Source organism: Carettochelys insculpta, chromosome 30 (assembly GCF_033958435.1).
Source record: "Carettochelys insculpta isolate YL-2023 chromosome 30, ASM3395843v1, whole genome shotgun sequence".
In the NCBI taxonomy this organism is placed as follows: domain Eukaryota; kingdom Metazoa; phylum Chordata; order Testudines; family Carettochelyidae; genus Carettochelys; species Carettochelys insculpta.
Window position 1 is genome coordinate 7,130,348 of NC_134166.1, and position 17,533 is coordinate 7,147,880.

A 17,533-nucleotide genomic window follows, 5' to 3' on the forward strand; every position below is an offset into this window, starting at 1 on the left:
AAATAACAAGGTCTTTATCTTTGAACAATTAATAGTCTCATGATTTTTGAACTCCTGACATGGCTGGGAACCTCACACCAGCCTCAGGATTGCCAATCCCATCTCCTTCCTCTGGGAATATAGGCCGCTGCCATTCGTGCTAAAGGCGAGTCCTCACTGCAGTGTGGTGTCTAAGACACACAGAGAGCAGTTCCCAGTTCCTTCCAGCAGAGCGCGGTGGTGCAGCCAAGCACTAGCAGGTTAGAAAAGGTCCCTGAAGTGTTCCGCATTGGGTGTCAGAACAGAGCCATGCTTAAAACTGGAATTGCCCGATTGGTATTTAAGGTGGAGGTGAAGGTATACTGCAGCAATTGACTTTTGCCTCTTACTATTTTCTATGCAGGCAGGGGAGGACACCTTAAAAAGTCATGGGACTCTCAGGACAGCCCTGATGCTGAGAGGAAGAGGAGGTCAGCTGATGAAGTAAAGGCAGGAGCTTCCTCCTTAAAGCAAAAGACTGGAGCAAGATGGGATCCGTGCATGGAGGCGGGATTAGCCGGTAAGGAAGGACAGTCCCAGGGTTTACCTGTCAGTTTGGATGTGGCAGAGAGGGGTGGGAGGAGATCTGGAATCCGATGCACAGGGGTCTCAGTCGATCTGTGGAACTCGCTGCTGCAGGAGGTAGTGATCCCCTGCTCAGCGTATTTATATGGTTCACCATGTCCATAGGTCTCCAGCCATTGTCCTCAGCTTCACTCCAGAGCCAGGGCAACAGTGTTTTGCTCAAGTGCAGGCAGAGTCCAGGGCAGAGCCAGGAATAACCTATCTGAGCACCTCACAGGCTGAAGTGCATTTATCTCACAATCCCCCAGCAGGCAGGGCAGTGCTGTTATCCCCATTGCACAGATGGGGACACTCGGGCACAGAGCAGCTAAGGGACTCACCTGAGGTCACACCGAAAGTCGGTGTCAGAGCATGGAGTTGAACTGTGCCAACCTCAGTCCCAAGTGAGTGTCCTAACCACTGAACCTCGCTTCCTTCTGCATTCTGCCTCCTACCCGTGCCCTGTTCACTGGCCCATGCACTGAAGGCACGCCAGCTCACGTAATGTGGTTAATCAGATCTCAGGTTTCAGGGCATCAACTGATCACCTGCAGGAGGGAAATTCTTTCCCCACTCACCTCCCCACGCTCTGCACGTTGCAGCCAGCCAGGTGCAGGGTGGAATTTTATTATTTCCTTTGTCTGGCACATCAGGTCTTGGCCATTGCTGGAGGCAGGGATGCCAGACGTATCAAGCCAAGGCAGGTCCTCTCTGGCTGCGCCCCAGGTCCTAGTAACTGGGTATTACCAGGTGGCCACAGTCAGAAAACTGACAGCTGACAGCCAGGGTTCCCTCAAGTATTTTCCATCTGTGGGTGAAATAAATTTTGTTCTGTGCACCCAGGCACGTGTGAATGTGCACCACCAGTAGACACACATACTGCCAGCTGTGGGAGCTCTGCCTGTCAGCTGGGCAGTGCCTGAATCTCTCCTGGGCGGCTGCCCACACGCTCAGCGTGCGAGGAATACTGACGATGGCCCCTTCTTATCTGGGCACCGCTTTGTGTGCACACGTGGGGAGGTGTGTGTGGACACGTGTGTGCCCCCGCAGAGTCTGAGCTGCTTGTGTGACACAGGCGAGTGGCTATGCCCTGAGCCCTGGAGCCATCTCCGCTCTGGGGAAGCGAGTTGGCGTCTGTCTATGCTCCTCAGTGCTGTGGGCGTGTTCCCTGTCAGCTGAGCCTGTGGGTGGCCGCCAAGGGGAGAGTCAAAGGCCGCTCAGCTGATTAATGACATGCCCGCAGCTGGTAGCATGTGCTTATTGGTGGTGCTCTTCTGCATGTGCCTCAGTGCACAGAACAAACGTTATTCTGCACACGGACAGAAGCCGTTAGAGGAAACCTTGGTTATGGGGCCAGCCCGTTTTCAGGGGCAGGTGAGATTTGTTCTGACTGAGCCCCTGTGGGGCAGGGACATGTCGGGGATGGTGCAGAGCCTACAGAGAGTGCGGCCTGGTTCTTAGGAGCCTTGGTGAATTTGTGGGCAGGTGAGTGGGAAGCCTGTTCTTTTACCCGGCACCGGAGCCACCCGGGCTGAAAGTCTGGGCCGTTCCCTAGCTGGATGCTCCCAGCTGGCTCGGTTTGCAAGGCAGAGATCCCAGCCGGCGTCCCCTGTAAGTTGAGCATTGAGCAGCCACCCAGGAGAGATTCAGATGCTGCCCAGCTGACTGGCAGAGTGCCCACAGCCGGCAGTGTGTTTTTCTATTGGTGGTGCACATCCCCACATGCCTCGGTGCACAGAACAACATTTATTCCTCTCATGTAGAAACACTGAGAGGGCGCATGGATCCCAGCTTTTCCTGGGGAATTTGAGAGCATTGATTGGACGCACAAATCTGCCGGGTGCTAAATACCCCAGGGAGGTGAGGCTGGGTCCTGGCCCTGGGGAATGTAACACAAGAGTCACAAACAGGCCGAGCACCTGTGTGAAGGGAAGAAGGTAAAGACCAGGGGATGAATAAGAGGCTCATAAGGCCACTTAGGAAGGGCCCGATCCCAAGCCCATTGAAATCGCGGCAGCTCAATCTGTCCCAGGAACTCTGGGTTGGCTCTAGGGTCCAGACACACACTGGGGGCAGCTCCTTTTTAAACCCCACTGCTCATAAGGGTTTGCCGGAGGCGTGAGTTTTAAGGAGGGGTCGGAGGTCAGACCAGGGCAGTGGCTTAGCAAACAGTTGTTGGGACAGTGTCCGATTAGGTAGGGGGAGCCTAAAAGATTGGGTGTGCCTCAGCCACTCCCTGTCATGTCTGGTGCAGCAAAGGGATAAAAGTCCACTACTGCTGCTAGTGAGTGGATTTCTGCTTTAGTGTAAGACTGTGCTGCACAGCCTCGATTTGATTCCCACTGCTGAGCAGCGTCCCTGTCAGCTGAGCGCTTGGGCTGCCCCGGAGAGAATCAAGTACCGCCCAGAGGATTAGCAGAGTGCGTGCAGCTAGCAGCAGCCAACAGCAGGTGTTTCTAGTGGTGGTGCACCACACACATGCCTTGGTGCATGTAACAAATTTTATTCCCCACATGGATGGAAACTCTGAGCGGGAACGTGGCCACTGGCCTGCGGGGAGCATGACTAGAGAAGGAGACAAATGAAGCATCCATTCCAGACAGGGATGGGGATGGGAAAGGGTTAGGTGCGTTTGCACCGTTGCCGTGACAAGGAGACACACTGCAGCAAACGGGCGCCATCGCCATTCAGCTGGACGTGGCCGATCTCTCGGCACGGGGATGAAGAGAATTCAGTTCACACCCACGTCAAGGACGTGGGAACTCTCCTTCGGGGAGCTGCCGCCGGAGCCCCCGACGTTCAGCACAAGGCACATGGTGGTGGGGTGTGTGCATGAAATGGGCAGCGAGGCCTCTGGCTCTGGACACTGCTTGGAGCACGCGGGCCTGCTAAGGAGCTGTGGGCTGAGACCGTGCCCACGCGGAAGTCCGTCATCCCATGCCCTGCATTGGTCCGAGAGGGAGTGCGCCAGCGGATCAGTGAAACTGAGCACTCCGTGCACAGCACGGGGCCCTGCGTGCCCTAAAGCTGCTCCCGTGCTGGGCTGGCCGGCTCCAGCCTGTCTCCTGGTGCCCTGATGGGGGTGCAGATTGTGTCCGCGGCCTTTGATGCTCACATTCCTGCCTGCTTTGGTTGTGCCGCTTCCTGCCCGCATTCCTCCACCTTCCTGCAACACGTCCTGGGACTTGTCTGGACAGCCCCGAGGGCTCAGCCAAAGCCAGGGCAGCTCACGGAACCAGGGTCAGGTCCTCGGCAGAACTTTGCTGAATTTGAGCCTCCCCATGTGTAGACGGCGCCGGGGAACACGACCTTCCTGAGCGCTGACGTCTCATTTCGAGCCTGGTTCTGATCACGCTTCCATCAGGGTAAATCCAGAGCGACTCCACTCTCACCAGGTCTGATTCTCAGCTGATGTATATTGGGGAGAGTCTCATGCACCTCAGTGGAGCTGCGCCAGTTTACACCAGCTACGGATCTGGCCTGCTGTGGATTTAAATTGGTATAACAGAGAAGAGAATCAAGGCTCCTCTTTTTACCCTCAGCCTCCAGACAGCAGAACAGAAGCCTGCAGGCTTTGGCGTCCGGCGTGCATTTAATGAGACCACTGCAGAGCACTAGTTGCAGCAGCCTTTCCTCTTTCCCAGCCAGCCGATTCCTCTAGCTAACTGGATGAGTTCTGATTAGCCCCTGTGCTGCCATCCTGAGGGGTTAACCCAGGAGCAGCTGGCGTGCGGTCTCATGCGAAAAACAGTGGAGAGATTGGTGGCCGCATGCAGAGTGGAGGTTTTGCTGTGCATGGGAAACGCTCAGGCATTGATTTTCTCGTGGGAGTCCTGCGTGTTGCGGTGTGACATCATTCAGCTCTCGGTGAGGCTCGAAGCAGAGCTGGCCCACTGCTGCTCCACGGGCTGGGAACTGATGAGGTGCTGAAGAAGGCGTCCGCTCCAGAGATCAGAGCTAAGGGCCACGGGTGCTTAATTCCAGCCTTGACGAGGCAGCGGAGCTGCTCCGGGTGCTTTCTCCAACAAGCCGACCTTTCAGAGCCCAGCTGGAGGCGCCTGCCGCTCCCCGGCCGAGGCGGGGAAAACAATAATAAACAGAGAGCGCGAGAGTTCGTCTGTGTCGGCAGCGCTTGGAAAGAGCAGCAACCTTCAGCCCTCTTGGCTCGCGCCCGGCTTCCGGCTGGGGTCTGTGCTCAGCCACTGATGTGCCGTCAGAGATGGTCATGCGAAACGGAATGGGACCTAACGGGGGGACGGCGGCGGATGGAGGGGAAAGTCCACCTGGGATACGTCAGTCTACGGCTCTGAATTGAAAGACTTCCATCCTAATTAGAATCTGAATCCAAACTTTATGGCTGAGCACGAAGACGTTTCCCGAGGGTGGAAACTCATTCGCCAGCAATGGCCATTTTAAAATTGAGATTGGGTATTGTTCTAAAAGACACGCCCGTTCAGACAGGATCTCGTCCAGGGCCGTTCGCTGGCCTGCCTCACGCAGGTCGAATGAGAGCTGCAGAGTTGTCCCTTCTGGCTTTGGAAGCTGGGAACCGATGATCGAAAACACACATTGGACTTTGCATCGGAGTGAATCGATTTTGACTCCTACGTCTTAATCTGAATACATTTCATATCACTTGTAACTGCAGCCCATAACTGCATTCTTAATCGTAACTTACATAAATCTCCTTTGAATAAATTCAGTCTGAATTTACCCCAGGTTAGAATTTTGGGCCCTGATCCTGTAGGCATTTACAGAAGAGCCTCCTTTTAAGCATGGGGTGCTCCCAAGGAAATGAAACAGGAGTGATAGAGAGTTAAACAGGTTTAAGGGCTTGCAGGGCCGGCCGGTGATCTTAATTTGAACCTTAGTCATTTGCATCAGTGTTTTATGAACACGATCTGAATCTTAATCTGGATTGTAATTTGAATCCCAGTCTTCACTTCCAACATGGTGTGAATTTCTCTCTGAAGTGTAATTGGAGTCTCAGAGTATTTTAACATGAGCAGCAGTGGGGAGGGGGCCTGGATTCACACCCCAGAAGGGGTGGGGCAAAGGGCACAAGGGACGGGGCCTAGGGCAGTCAGCAGCAGCTGGAACTCAGGGACCCTTTGAAAGGCCAGGGGCTGGTGCAACTTTCCCCTTTGCCCCCGCAACCTCGTCGGTGGGCCTGAGCAGGGGTTTTAGGGTTAAAATCGCAATGGTGCCTTAAGTGACTTAGGAGCCTCAACTGAGTTGCTAGTTAGACTTCTGAATCAGCTTGGCTACATCTACACTGCAAAGAAAAACTGGTGGCGTTGAGTCTGAGAGCCTGAATCAACTGACGCAGGCCAGGATGCTCGGAAGAGCAGCGTAGCTGTTCCCATGTGCTCTGGGAGCGCTGCACCCAGGGAGAGGAGAAGATCTCCAAGCCCTGGCCCCAGCCCAAGTGGGAGAATCTGAGCTGCTGTTTTAGCCGTTTAGCTGTGTAGTCTGAGCCCGCGACTCTGGTGCTGACTCGGGCTCCGGGGTTTTACTGCCATGTAGACGTACCTGTAGGTGCTTTTGCAAACACTTCTCAGAATCCCCTTAATTTGCGCCTGAATGGCTCTTTGATGGGAAAATTTTAGCCCGAGAATGCAGTGGCCTCCTGTCCCTGGGCTGCCTCCAGGGCTCCTGGGCTGCTGGTCACCCTCCCAGAGGGAGAGACGGAAGCATGAACGTGGGGCTGGGTGGGCAGAGGGACGAGGCCTCCTGGAACGCCTGTGTCAGTTTCATTCCCGATTGGAGACTTGGTGCGCGTGCGTGTGTGTGCTCCCTTGCGGTGGAGCTTTTCCTGTCTCATTTGGACCATGACTTTTCCCCCAGTGCTGCCTGTGGCCACTGGCCACGTTCCTCCAGTCTGGAATATCCTGTGCCCTTGAGCTGTTGGCCTGGAGCAGGGGTGGGCTGGTTTATGCGGGCGGCTGGCTGAAGGAAGGCTGGGGAGGGTGAACCTTTCCAGCTGGTTAACCCCTGAGGTCTTGGTGATGGGGGACCTGAGGAGGATTGGGGGGGGTCAATGGACCACGCTCCCTCTCTGACCCCTTTCCCCCCTATAGCTAGTAGCCTGCCCCCATCCCCAGGTTGTACCTCCACTCTGCTCCCCGCTGCCCAACACCCACCTCCCTGCCAGCCTGTGCCACTCCCTGGCCCTGTGCTCCAGGCTCAACCTGCTGCTGTCCCCTGACCTGCCAGCTAGCAGCAAGCAACGGGGGTGTGACTTGGATGGGCGCCTCCTTGGTAGCCAGAAATGGCCCCTATGGGCCATTGTGCCAGGGTGCAAGGCCCTCCTCTGGGTGGTGGCCACGCCTGTGGGGATGGGGTGTGCGGAGGATCAGGGGTCTCGTCTCATTTCCCAGGCTGTGGATTCTGCCGAGGCTCCGTGGGGCCGGGCACCATGGGCAGGATGCTGGGGCTGGAGCAGGCGGGCTGGGTGCCAGTCAGCTTTACTGCTGACACTGGCTGAGAGCTTGGCAGGGCCTGGGGTGTGCTGTGGACTGGCCCAGCCTGTGTTTACTCTCCAATTGCCTGCTTAGCCAGCCACTCGCGAGAGCCCCTTGCTGTGCTTGCTGCCTCCCCCGTCATATGCTCCACCTGCCCCCAGTTTGGCTGCTGCAAATTCCCGTCTCGAGTCAGGTCAGGGGCCAGCTCTAAATCCTCCTCCCCCAGGGCTGATGCACCATCTGCTGAGTACTGAAAAGGCCGGGAATTCCTGTGTTTTAGGCAGACACCCTCCCTGCCGCCCTGCAAAAGAGCAAATATGGGCGGGGAGGGGGCCTAGCTGCGGCTCTCCATGGGTAGTGTGATGGGGTGGACTAAGCCCAACTCCCTCTACAGGAGCCAGAGGCTTTGCCACACCCCATCCCAGCATGAGGAGCAGATGAGAGGTCCTCCAGGCAAGACAGAGCACCTGTCTCTGTTGCAGCCAGTAAGGGCCATCAGGCCTATATAGAAGAAGCCGCTGGGCTAAGATCTGGCAGTTGCTCTCTGGAGCTTGACCCAGGCAGGTCTCTGCACTGTCTGGGAGACCAGCAGCACTTTGGACAGCTTTGAGTGTGACCTGAACAAGGCCCAGGTGCTGAAGGCTGGCCACAAACCTAACCCAAGAGCTGACAGCGCTGGACAGGGCTAGTCAGGTCCTAGCACCAGAGCCTTGCAGAGGGTCAGGCAAAGAACTTACGTGTCACCCCTTTGTCACAGAGGGGCGTTCGCAAGTGGGTGACCCCATTACAGTAGGTTACTGATCTCCACCACCCTGATGCTGCTTCTACCTGGGCTTCCCCACTGGTGGGGTTCCCTGGGAGCTGAGCGCTTGGGAGGCGGCCAGGAGAGATTCAGGTGCCGCCCAACTGATTGGCAAAGTGCCCACAGCCAATCACGTGTTTCTATGGGTGGTGCACATCTGCACAAGGTTGGGTGCACAGAATAGAAATTATTCCACCCAAGGGTGGAAGAAATTAGAGGGAACCCAGCCCACCAGGGTGGTGTTTGCTGCTGTTGTGTCACTGGGAATGGCCTCTGAACAGACTCTCACCATCTGTCTCCCCAGCCACATGCTCCAGGCTGTGTAATGGTGCCTGTGCTGAGGGCCATGCGTAGGGCAAGCTCAAATGTGGCTGTGGCAACAGAAGGGCTGACCCAGCTACAGAGGTCGGGGAAAACCCTGTCCGGTGATGGTGAAAGCGTCTAGGCTAGGACGCTGCAGCTGCAGCACAAAGCCATGCTACTGGGGGACAGACGTGCCCCTCATCTGACTGTCCATAGGGCAGAAACATGGGCTGAGGGCACAGCCAAGGAGCAGGCATCTTGAAAGGATGGCCACTGATTTACCATTCGGTTCTCCTGGGGCTCATATCGCTCCTGCCTGTCTTACGTCTAGGGGCGTGACAATGCCCTGTCGGCTTTTGTCGTCCGTAGATCTCCAAACCCTTTGCCAGGAGGTCGATAGCTTTAGCCCCATTTTACAGAAGGGAAACTGAGTCACAGAGCAGGGCTTGACTTGCCCATGCAGCAAGAGAGCTGGGAATAGAAGATGGGCTGTGTGCGAGCCACTAGGGCACGGTGAACTCCCACTAGAATCCACTTATCTGCAATCAACTTATCTGGCTGACTGGGTTGATCTTCTGCGTAGTCAAGATGTCTCCTAAGCTTTTCTCATCCATGGGCAGAATAAATTTTGTTCTGTGCACCAAGACATGCGACGTGCACCACCCATAGAAACACAGACTGCCAGCCGTGGGTACTCTGCTAATCAGCTGGGCAGGCCCTGAGTCTCTCCTGGGTGGCCACCCAAGCCCTCAGTTTACAGGAAACAGTGTCCCTTTCCCACGCCCCCCGCCCTTCCGCCCGGACAAAGATGCGTCATGCAGAATGCCCCTCATTCTGTCCCATCAAGGCCACAGCTCCCAGGCAGTCACGGCTGATTCGGGGCCCATGAGCTGGTCGGCTTCCCGGTTTTGCACGGAGAGGGGGCAAGCGTGCTGGGATGTCCGTGAGCAGCTCATTTGGAGTAGGAAAGAACGAGAGAGCAAATACACCCGGCCAATTTGTGTGAACTCATCCTCCCCGAGGAGCCTGGATGACTCAGTCGGTGGTAGCAGAACAAAACTAGGTCACTGGTTCAAAAGTGCCAGGGGTGCACAGGCCAGGGGGGCTCTTTGCTCCCCCCCATGCTTGGTCTGGGCCCCCTTCTAGACATTTCACCAGCTTGCAGCCCCATGTTAGTGTTTGCCGTTTGCCAGCCCCAGCCATTAAACCTGGCCTTGAGGAACACAAATTCTGCTCCCCCCGCCTTGAATTTTTCTGTGGTGACGCCCCCAGCTGGCTCCGCAATTGGGATGATGGGGGCAGTGCGTTTCCAAGGCGCTGGTTTGTCTCTCGCGCTTGTCAGGGGAGCCTGGCGGGGTCGGGGCAGGGAGCTGCTTACTGCACACAGGCCGGTTCGAGGCACAGGTTCTAACCCAGCCCAGGTTGCTGGCGATGCAAAATCAGCCCCAAGCTTTTACCAAGTTGGAGGCGCTTCTGGCTGGTGTGTTAATTGCTTGAGTGGGGCTGGGGCGGTGTGTGCCGCTTGGTTGTTTCATGATTGCTCCTGGACATTGGGGCTGCCTAGAGGGGCTTGTTAGATGGCTGGGGTGCACCAGGGCAGTTAGTGCAGATGTGTTGTTGTAGGGTTCTGAGGCAGGATGCCTTACTATTGTAGCTTTGCAAGCTTCAAGGCCGGAAGGGACTCTTGGTTGCAGGTGAGCGCCAGGCATGGGCTCGGCTTTGTTATTGTAGGGTTGGAGGTGAGCGCCGGGCATGGGCTCGGCTTTGTTATTGTAGGGTTGCAGGTGAGCGCCGGGCATGGGCACGGCTTTGTTATTGTAGGGTTGGAGGTGAGCGCCGGGCATGGGCTCGGCTTTGTTATTGTAGGGTTGCAGGTGAGCGCCGGGCATGGGCACGGCTTTGTTATTGTAGGGTTGGAGGTGAGCGCCGGGCATGGGCACGGGCACGGCTTTGTTATTGTAGGGTTGGAGGTGAGCGCCGGGCATGGGCACGGCTTTGTTATTGTAGGGTTGAAGGTGAGCGCCGGGCATGGGCATGGGCTCGGCTTTGTTATTGTAGGGTTGCAGGTGAGCGCCGGGCATGGGCTCGGCTTTGTTATTGTAGGGTTGCAGGTGAGCGCCGGGCATGGGCACGGCTTTGTTATTGTAGGGTTGGAGGTGAGCGCCGGGCATGGGCTCTGCTTTGTTATTGTAGGGTTGCAGGTGAGCGCCGGCATGGGCTCGGCTTTGTTATTGTAGGGTTGGAGGTGAGCGCCGGGCATGGGCTCGGCTTTGTTATTGTAGGGTTGGAGGTGAGCGCCGGGCATGGGCACGGCTTTGTTATTGTAGGGTTGGAGGTGAGTGTTGACATTGGCCCTGGTGGGGGAACAGGGGCTCCTAGCCCCAGACTGGGCTGCACCGCTTTGGTTAAAATCCACACAACAGATGACCCAGACTGATGGCAGAAACGCATGAAGGAGGGGCTCACGCCTTTGAGGCCGGCCAGCCAGTGGGCGGGGGGTTGCCCTGTATTATGGTGGAGAGCAGATCTGGGCACCTCTCCTCCTCCTGGACCGGTGCACGGAGCAGCCACTGAGCATCAGCAGCTGTGAGGTTTTGGAATGACGGCGGAGCAGGAGGGGAGGGGGCTGGAAGCCAGCTCTGCCCAGGAGAGCAAGGGGTTAACGGAGCCCAAAGGGAGGGGGCAGCAGGGTGGGCATCTTCTCTAGCTAATGGCAGACTCTCTGGTTCTCTCTCCAGGTTCTCCATGGCTGGACTGGCCCTGGCCCTGGCCCTGGCCCTGCTGACGGCCCAGCTCAGCCAAGGCAGCAGGAAGGTGAGTCCCACCTTACGGCTGGCCTTGCGGGGGTGGGCCGTGGAAGCTTGGGAAGAGCAGAGTCGGCCTGGCCCCCCAGGGCTAACAGTAGTAGAGCCTGACTCCCCCCACGGCCCCTGAGCCAGGGTCACATCACCCACGCCAAGCAGATCTCTCGATGTAGGCCAAGCTGATGGCGTAAGCGGCTATCATGGAAGTCTCTGAAATCACATCCTCTGAGGGGCGGCTCCCCAGCCTGTGCAGGCTGAGCTCAGGGCAGAGAAGTTCTTGCAAACTGCTCTGAAGCTGGAGCCCCAGAACTGTGGTGTGCAGAGGAAATGGATCCCATATGGGGAGAGGCTAGAGAGACTGGGACTTTTCAGTTTGGAAAAAAGGCGATTGAGGGGCGATATGATAGAGGTATATAAAATCATGAATGGTGTGGAGAAAGTGAATATAGAAAAATTATTTACCTTTTCCCATAATACAAGAACTAGGGGACACCAAATGAAATTGATGGGTAGTAGGTTCAAAACTAATAAAAGGAAATTTTTCTTCACACAGCGCACAGTCAACCTGTGGAACTCCTTGCCCGAGGAGGCTGTGAAGGCCAGGACTCTATTAGGGTTTAAAAAAGAGCTTGATAAATTTTTGCAGGTCAGGTCCATAAATGGCTATTAGCCAGGGATAAAGTATGGTGCCCTAGCCTTCATAACAAGGGCAAGAGATGGATGGCAGGAGATAAATCACTTGTCTTCTGTTCTCCTTCTCTGGGGCACCTGGCATTGGCCACCGTCGGCAGATGGGATGCTGGGCTTGATGGACCTTTGGTCTGACCCAGTATGGCCATTCTTATGTTCTTATGTTCTTATGACACTTGCCAGGTCCTCTTTATACACCTGCCACATGGAGGGAAGTTCCCTGCACGTACTCTGTGGTGGGCCACCTGATCCAGTCACCTGTCCCTCTTCTTCTGGGGCTCTGCCACCGTCGGACATGCATGGCACAGCTCAGCCAAATACCTGAGCTCTGGATTGAAGTCCGGGGGGGCTGCTGCTTTGTTCAGCCCGTGTCGCTTGGTGGGGGGTGGGGGTGAGGGACCACACCTTCCACCGTGAAATCCAGCACTACAACATTGCTAATGCAGGCCCAGAGCCGACAGCTGGTAACTTTACACACAAATATGATACAAACCTATGAGCAGCATCAACACATTCGGCAAATCAGATGCTTATATTGGACGCTTCACTTGGCCCCCTTGGCACATGATTTGGTGCCAACGTCACGCCGTGCTTACAGAAAAGGGTGTCATTGTCCTTGTAAAAGTCCAGTAATGTCACGATGTCACACTGGTTCCTCTCCTCCAGCCTCCTGGCCGCCCCATGCACCCAACCCAGTACCCCACCTTTGACTTTGAAAAGGGCAACAGCCCCACCGTGCACCTGGGCTGTCGAACAGCGGAGGAGGGGCCATTCCTAACCTTCCCACCTGCTTAAAACTCTCCCTGCCTCTCCCTCCCGTCTCCAGCTGCAGAGAGTTCCACAGGTTAACGCTGTGGCTCAAGGAAGACATTGACCTTCCATTGCAAATTTTATGGCCTCTCTGGAGTCCTGCGGTGCCCCCACCCTCGTCCTCATCCACAAGGACATGGAGGAGGAAGCCTCTGTGGGTTTGACAGACTCCCCTCCAACACCCAATCCAGGCCTTATTAAAATCCAGCCAAGCCCTATCTGTCTCCCCAGTGCTCGTGAACTGTGCCAAATATTTTGGCTGTGGGTGAGCGTGTTCGTTTTTCTTAATTTCCTTTTTTGGCTGCAGAGGAGCCCTCCAGCCCAGGAGCATTTGGGATGTTTGAGTGAAGAGAGAACAGCTGGGCTGCGATAAACTCCCCAGCCGCCTCCCCGCAGCTGGGCCTGCCCAGCCCGGCGTGGGATTGTCCCTCTGATGAGCCTGGGAGAGGCTGGGCCAGGCAGGGCCAGCTGGGGTGGGGGACTGGGGCAAGGTGCTGGTGCGTGGCGGGGGGGCACACAACTACAGATTGGGGAGGGGGCGCTCTGCCCCTCAGCCCAGCCCGTTTGCCTTTCAGCCCCATCTTCTGGCTGCTTCTGCCTCTTTCCCCTTCTCTGACTCTTCCCAGGTGCCTCTGCTGCTCGCCTGGATCCTTCCAACTGCCTCAGCCCCAGAGACCTGGGCCAGCGCTGCCCCGTGGGGGCCCAGGGCCATCTCTGGGGCCTGCTGGGTCGGGTGTTAAGCTGTGCGGAGGGACTGAGGGCCTCACGCTCACCGGGTGGAGGTGAGGGGCCCCAGCACTGGCTGAAGCCATGTCAGTGGAGTTATGTCCCCTGCCTGTTAAGGGCTGCGGGCGTGAGAGCCCAGCTGGTGCAGCAGCATCACCTCAGCCTGGAGCTAGGGACAGGCCCCTTCTGGCAAAGCGCCCCCAGTGACCGGCCCATCCTCTTGTCCCCCACAGGTCTCTCCTCGGACGTCCCGGCAGGCGCCTGAGGAGGACAGAGCCGGAAACCGGGTGGCGGGCGCGTGGAGTGGCTGGGGGCCCTGGTCATCCTGCTCCCAGCCCTGTGGAGTGGGGGTCTTGGAAAGGGTCCGCACCTGCCTGCCCCCCTATCAGCAAGCCCCCTGGCGGGGCCCTCACGGCCCCCACACCTACACCCAGCCCCTGTACACGGAGGAGCGTCTCAGTTCTTACCCAGCCCGTCCATCCTACCCCCTTCATACAGACGGGGAGTCCAGGGCACCACTGGCCCCATCAGGGCCTGTCCTCTCCCTCCACAGCAGCCCCAGACACACTCGGCTGCCGCCTCCTTCTGCCCACTATGGGCCTCTGAACCGGTACATCCGCCACCAGTCCCTTCCCTCCGAGCAGCTGCCCTCGGCCCCGCTGCGGGACACCTCCCCCCACAGGAGGGACCCGGCGCTTGCCCCCGGCTCCCCCAGCTTGGACGGGGTCCCCTCTGGCAACGCAGGCACCTCCAGCCATGACCTGGGCCACCCCTCGCGTCGGCTGCGCCACCCGGCTACTCCCTCCGCCTCTGCTCCTGAGAGGCTGTCCCTGCGCAGCAGCTCAGCTCCGGCCCAGGACTCGCTCCCGCTCTTCAGACCCCAGCGGCGGGGCAGCCAGGAGGTAGGCGGGACAGCCGCCAGCTCCCGACGCGGCGCCCTCGGGCACAAGTGGGCAGCAGCTCCCACACAGGAGTCCCGCGCCGCCAGGAGGTGAGAGCCCTTCGGCCCTGGGCTGGGGAGGAGGGTGAGGGGAGGCGACTGACAGGCTGGGTCAGGTGCCTTTTGTCCTCCAGTCCGGCGTGCGGTGGTCCTGGTGGCGTTTTTACCCCCTGCACGTGCTCTGATGTTTCTCTCCCAGCTGGCAGGCTCGGCTCCTAATTCCCCTAGGCATCAAAATACCCTGGATCAGGCCTGGAGACCAAACTGTCTGTGCCCCCAAGGTGGGGTGCAGGCCCTGGCTGTCTCCTGTGACACTCAGGGCCCCAGCTCCAATCTTCCAGCAATGGCCCCCAGGGCCTAAATCCACTTGGAAACCGACAGGAAGTCGGCTGAGCCTCACTCGCATCAGTCAGGCCTCATCATCGCGCCGTCGGGCACTCGACTGCCCTTAGCCCCCTGCCCGAGGCAGGGCTGTCAGCCCTGGTGGGCAAAGGGGGAAACTGAGGCACAGATTGGCAGCCGGGCTAGCCCACAGTAATGGGGTGGGGTGGGGTGGGGTTCCGAAGTAGAACTGGCTCTTCTTAGCCGCAGGCCTTAGCACTCACCACTATATCCTCCTTCCTCCGCCGAGCTCTGCGTAGCCTGCTCGCTCAGCCTGCACTGCCTAGGAAGGAGTGTTTTCTTGCCTCTGCCTCGCAGCTCCCCACAGCATCCCAAAACTAAGTGACAGTGCCTGGAACACCCCATAGCAGCAGCAGGGAGTGATCCTCCTGCCCCAGAAGCCTGGCCCCGCCCCGACAAACCTGAGAGAGAATCTCTTTGAACTGTGTGCAGTACAGGGCTCATTACACAAAGTGTGCCATTCTGAAGCCACGCAGTAGAGGGCAGCGGAGCACATGCATTAGCCAGCTCCTTCCTTGCCAGCTGTCCTAGGTGGGACACCCATTCTAGGGGTAAAAGGACAGGTGGGCCCCCCAGCTTCCCCTTGGCTCTGTTTATGCAGGACCCGTAACAAGCCTGTCTCTGCCCCCACCCCGTTCCCCTCCCCCGCTTGCAGGGCTCGAATTCGAGAGTCGATCAAGCCGGGTAAGTATGGCTACGGGAAGGTGCCCTTCGCGCTGCCCCTGCACAAGGAGACTGCGGAGGGGGGCTCAGCCCGGTTCAAGAGACACCCCGGGCCCCCGAGCGACCGGCCCCTGCCCCCCACCAGAGCTCCCAAGCACAAGGCCACGGAAGCCCCGAGCCGGGAGAAGGAGCCACCGGCCTCGGGCGAGCACCATCCGCAGCGCAAGCAGAGGAAGGCGGTGCTGGTGGCAGACTCCAAGCTCACCCCACTCCAGGCCAGGGCGCTGGCCCAGAACAGCTCAGAGCTCACGGGGTCCGGAGGCGGGGGACGCAGGCCTGCTCCACACCGCCAGCCCCACGGGACTGCCGGGCTGGTGACGGATGAGGCCGTGGCCGAGCCCCACACAGGCCCCTTGGAAGGTGAGACAAGCGCTGGAGGGGACTGGGAGCCGGCGGCAGCACCCCCAGAGCCACGAGGGGGCCAGCCTCACGGGGAGGAGGGCGTGCCCCCGCCAGGCCCCTCTGCCGCAGAGCAGCCATCCCTGCTGGCTGGCTCGGCTCCGGCAGCCACCACAGGGCCCCGGGCAGGAGAGCCCATGGCTGCGGAGGAGGAGGCGGGGTCACACTGGGGGACTGGAGAGCCAGGAAGAGGAGACGGGCCCCAGGCTGGCCCGAGGGGCGCCCAGCAGCCTTCGCACCCCGGGATGCTGGCAGGAGAGAGGGCCCTGGGCAGCAGCCGTGCCCCTTGGCCATGGGGGGAGCTGCACCTCGCACGTGAAGTGCTGGAGAACCACAGCTCCATTGCGGAGCTGCCGTCGGAGCCCAGGGGACACAGAGCAAGGGATGGCCACAAGCCAGCACCAAAACCCCACCATCCTGGGCCTCCCCAGCCTCGCTCCCACCATCGGGCCACAGGGGCTCCAAAGCCCAGGCTGGAGCCCACCCACCTGACTCAGCCAGCAGGAGCAGGCTCGGCTGACCTGCCTGCACGCTCCCACCCCCGCCAGCTGGCCCGGCCCCGCGCCCAGCGGCAGGATGAGTACCGCCCAGGCGGCTACGGCACCCGGGCCTCCCAGAGCCTCTTCCTGGAGCAGCCCTTACCTCACCGGCCTGCAGAACCAGACATCTGGCTGCTCCACCGCGGCGGCCCGGTCCAATTCCAGGCCAGGAGTCAAAGGCCTAGGCTGGGCCCGGAGGTGCCCCAGTGGAATCTCTACCACCCTGGCACAGAGACCTTCCACTGCGAGGGAGAGAGCAAGCAGTTCAAAGCCTGCAGGCAGGAGGTAAGGGCCTTTGCGTTCTCTAAAGTGGCACCGGTTGCCTGGCAGGATTAGAACTTAGAGCCCCCTGCTGGAGAATCTCCACCCTCCACTAGCAGTACAGGGCATAAGACACACAGGTGATCAACTCTGCTTTCCTCCTGAAGAGGACGGTGCTGGGAAAACACTTGATTACAGTATTAACTGCCCCATCTTACAGGTGAGAAGGGCAGTGACTTGCCCAAGCTCACCCAGCCTATTGGGGAAAGAACCCAGGAGCCCTGACTCCGTCCTCCCCAACTTCACCAGCAGGGCTGAACAGTCTTGTAGGGCCTGGGTCCATTTAGCAATAACAGGATTTGAGTCCATTTAGGGAAGTGGCCACCGGCGGAGCAGGGCTGGGAAGGGAGGAGATGAGAATTTGGTTGCTCATGAGGTTTTTCCTGCCAATTTGCCCTTTTTTTTTGTTTAATAAACAGTGACAAACCACACAAGCGTCAGGCCCGTCCGGCTCCAGGCGAGCCTCGCCGCTGTGCGCCGGGAGCGCAGGGCGTATTAATCACCCGGACCACTCGTTTACACAACGCTGGCCAAGCCTCCCCCAGCAGCTGGCGGGAATTTGCTCCTGTCACCAGTCCTCCCGGGGCGGCGGGCTGGAGGCGTGGGGCGGGGCCCGGTGCATGCTGGGAGAGCGACGGGGGCTGTTGGGTAGAAGTTGTCTGTTGACGTGGGGAAGAGAGGCGTGAGAGCCAGGACACCTGGGCTCATTTTGTGAGGGGAGTTTGTTCCCCGGGAGCCAGCCGAGAATGGCCTCCGGCCTTGCAGGTGGCAGTGTGGCAGCTGCGCCCCACCCCAGAGGCAGCTGCATTTGCAGGCCCAGCGTATTTGTAGCTCACTGGGGTGGCCGGTGTTGTGACCTGCCAGCCCACTGGGCATCAGTGCAGAGTCCAGCGTGACAGCCCAGCCTCGGTTCCCTTCCAGCCCTGCCCCGCCGACCAGCTGGATGCCCGGGCCGTGCAGTGCGCTGCCTTCAACACCCAGGAGTTCATGGGCCGCCTCTACCAGTGGGAACCCTTCACAGATGGTAA

At 58.6% G+C, this 17,533-nt stretch overlaps 1 protein-coding gene across 5 annotated transcripts in view; it reads left to right on the forward strand.

Moving 5' to 3' along the window:
- ADAMTSL4 (ADAMTS like 4) overlaps nt 1-17,533 on the forward strand; it is a 57,694-nt gene that overhangs the window by 17,099 nt on the left and 23,062 nt on the right. For 2 of the 5 annotated variants that reach the window (XM_074980510.1, XM_074980509.1), the window contains 5 exons: nt 383-538; nt 10,890-10,965; nt 13,415-14,172; nt 15,179-16,469; nt 17,427-17,529. In XM_074980510.1, the coding sequence (XP_074836611.1) occupies nt 507-538; nt 10,890-10,965; nt 13,415-14,172; nt 15,179-16,469; nt 17,427-17,529 (2,260 nt within the window). In that variant the 5' untranslated portion in view covers nt 383-506. Of the gene's footprint in view, nt 1-382; nt 539-9,516; nt 9,632-10,889; nt 10,966-13,414; nt 14,173-15,178; nt 16,470-17,426; nt 17,530-17,533 lie in introns of those variants that run through there. The other 3 variants (XM_074980512.1, XM_074980514.1, XM_074980513.1) reach the window with 2 other exon arrangements.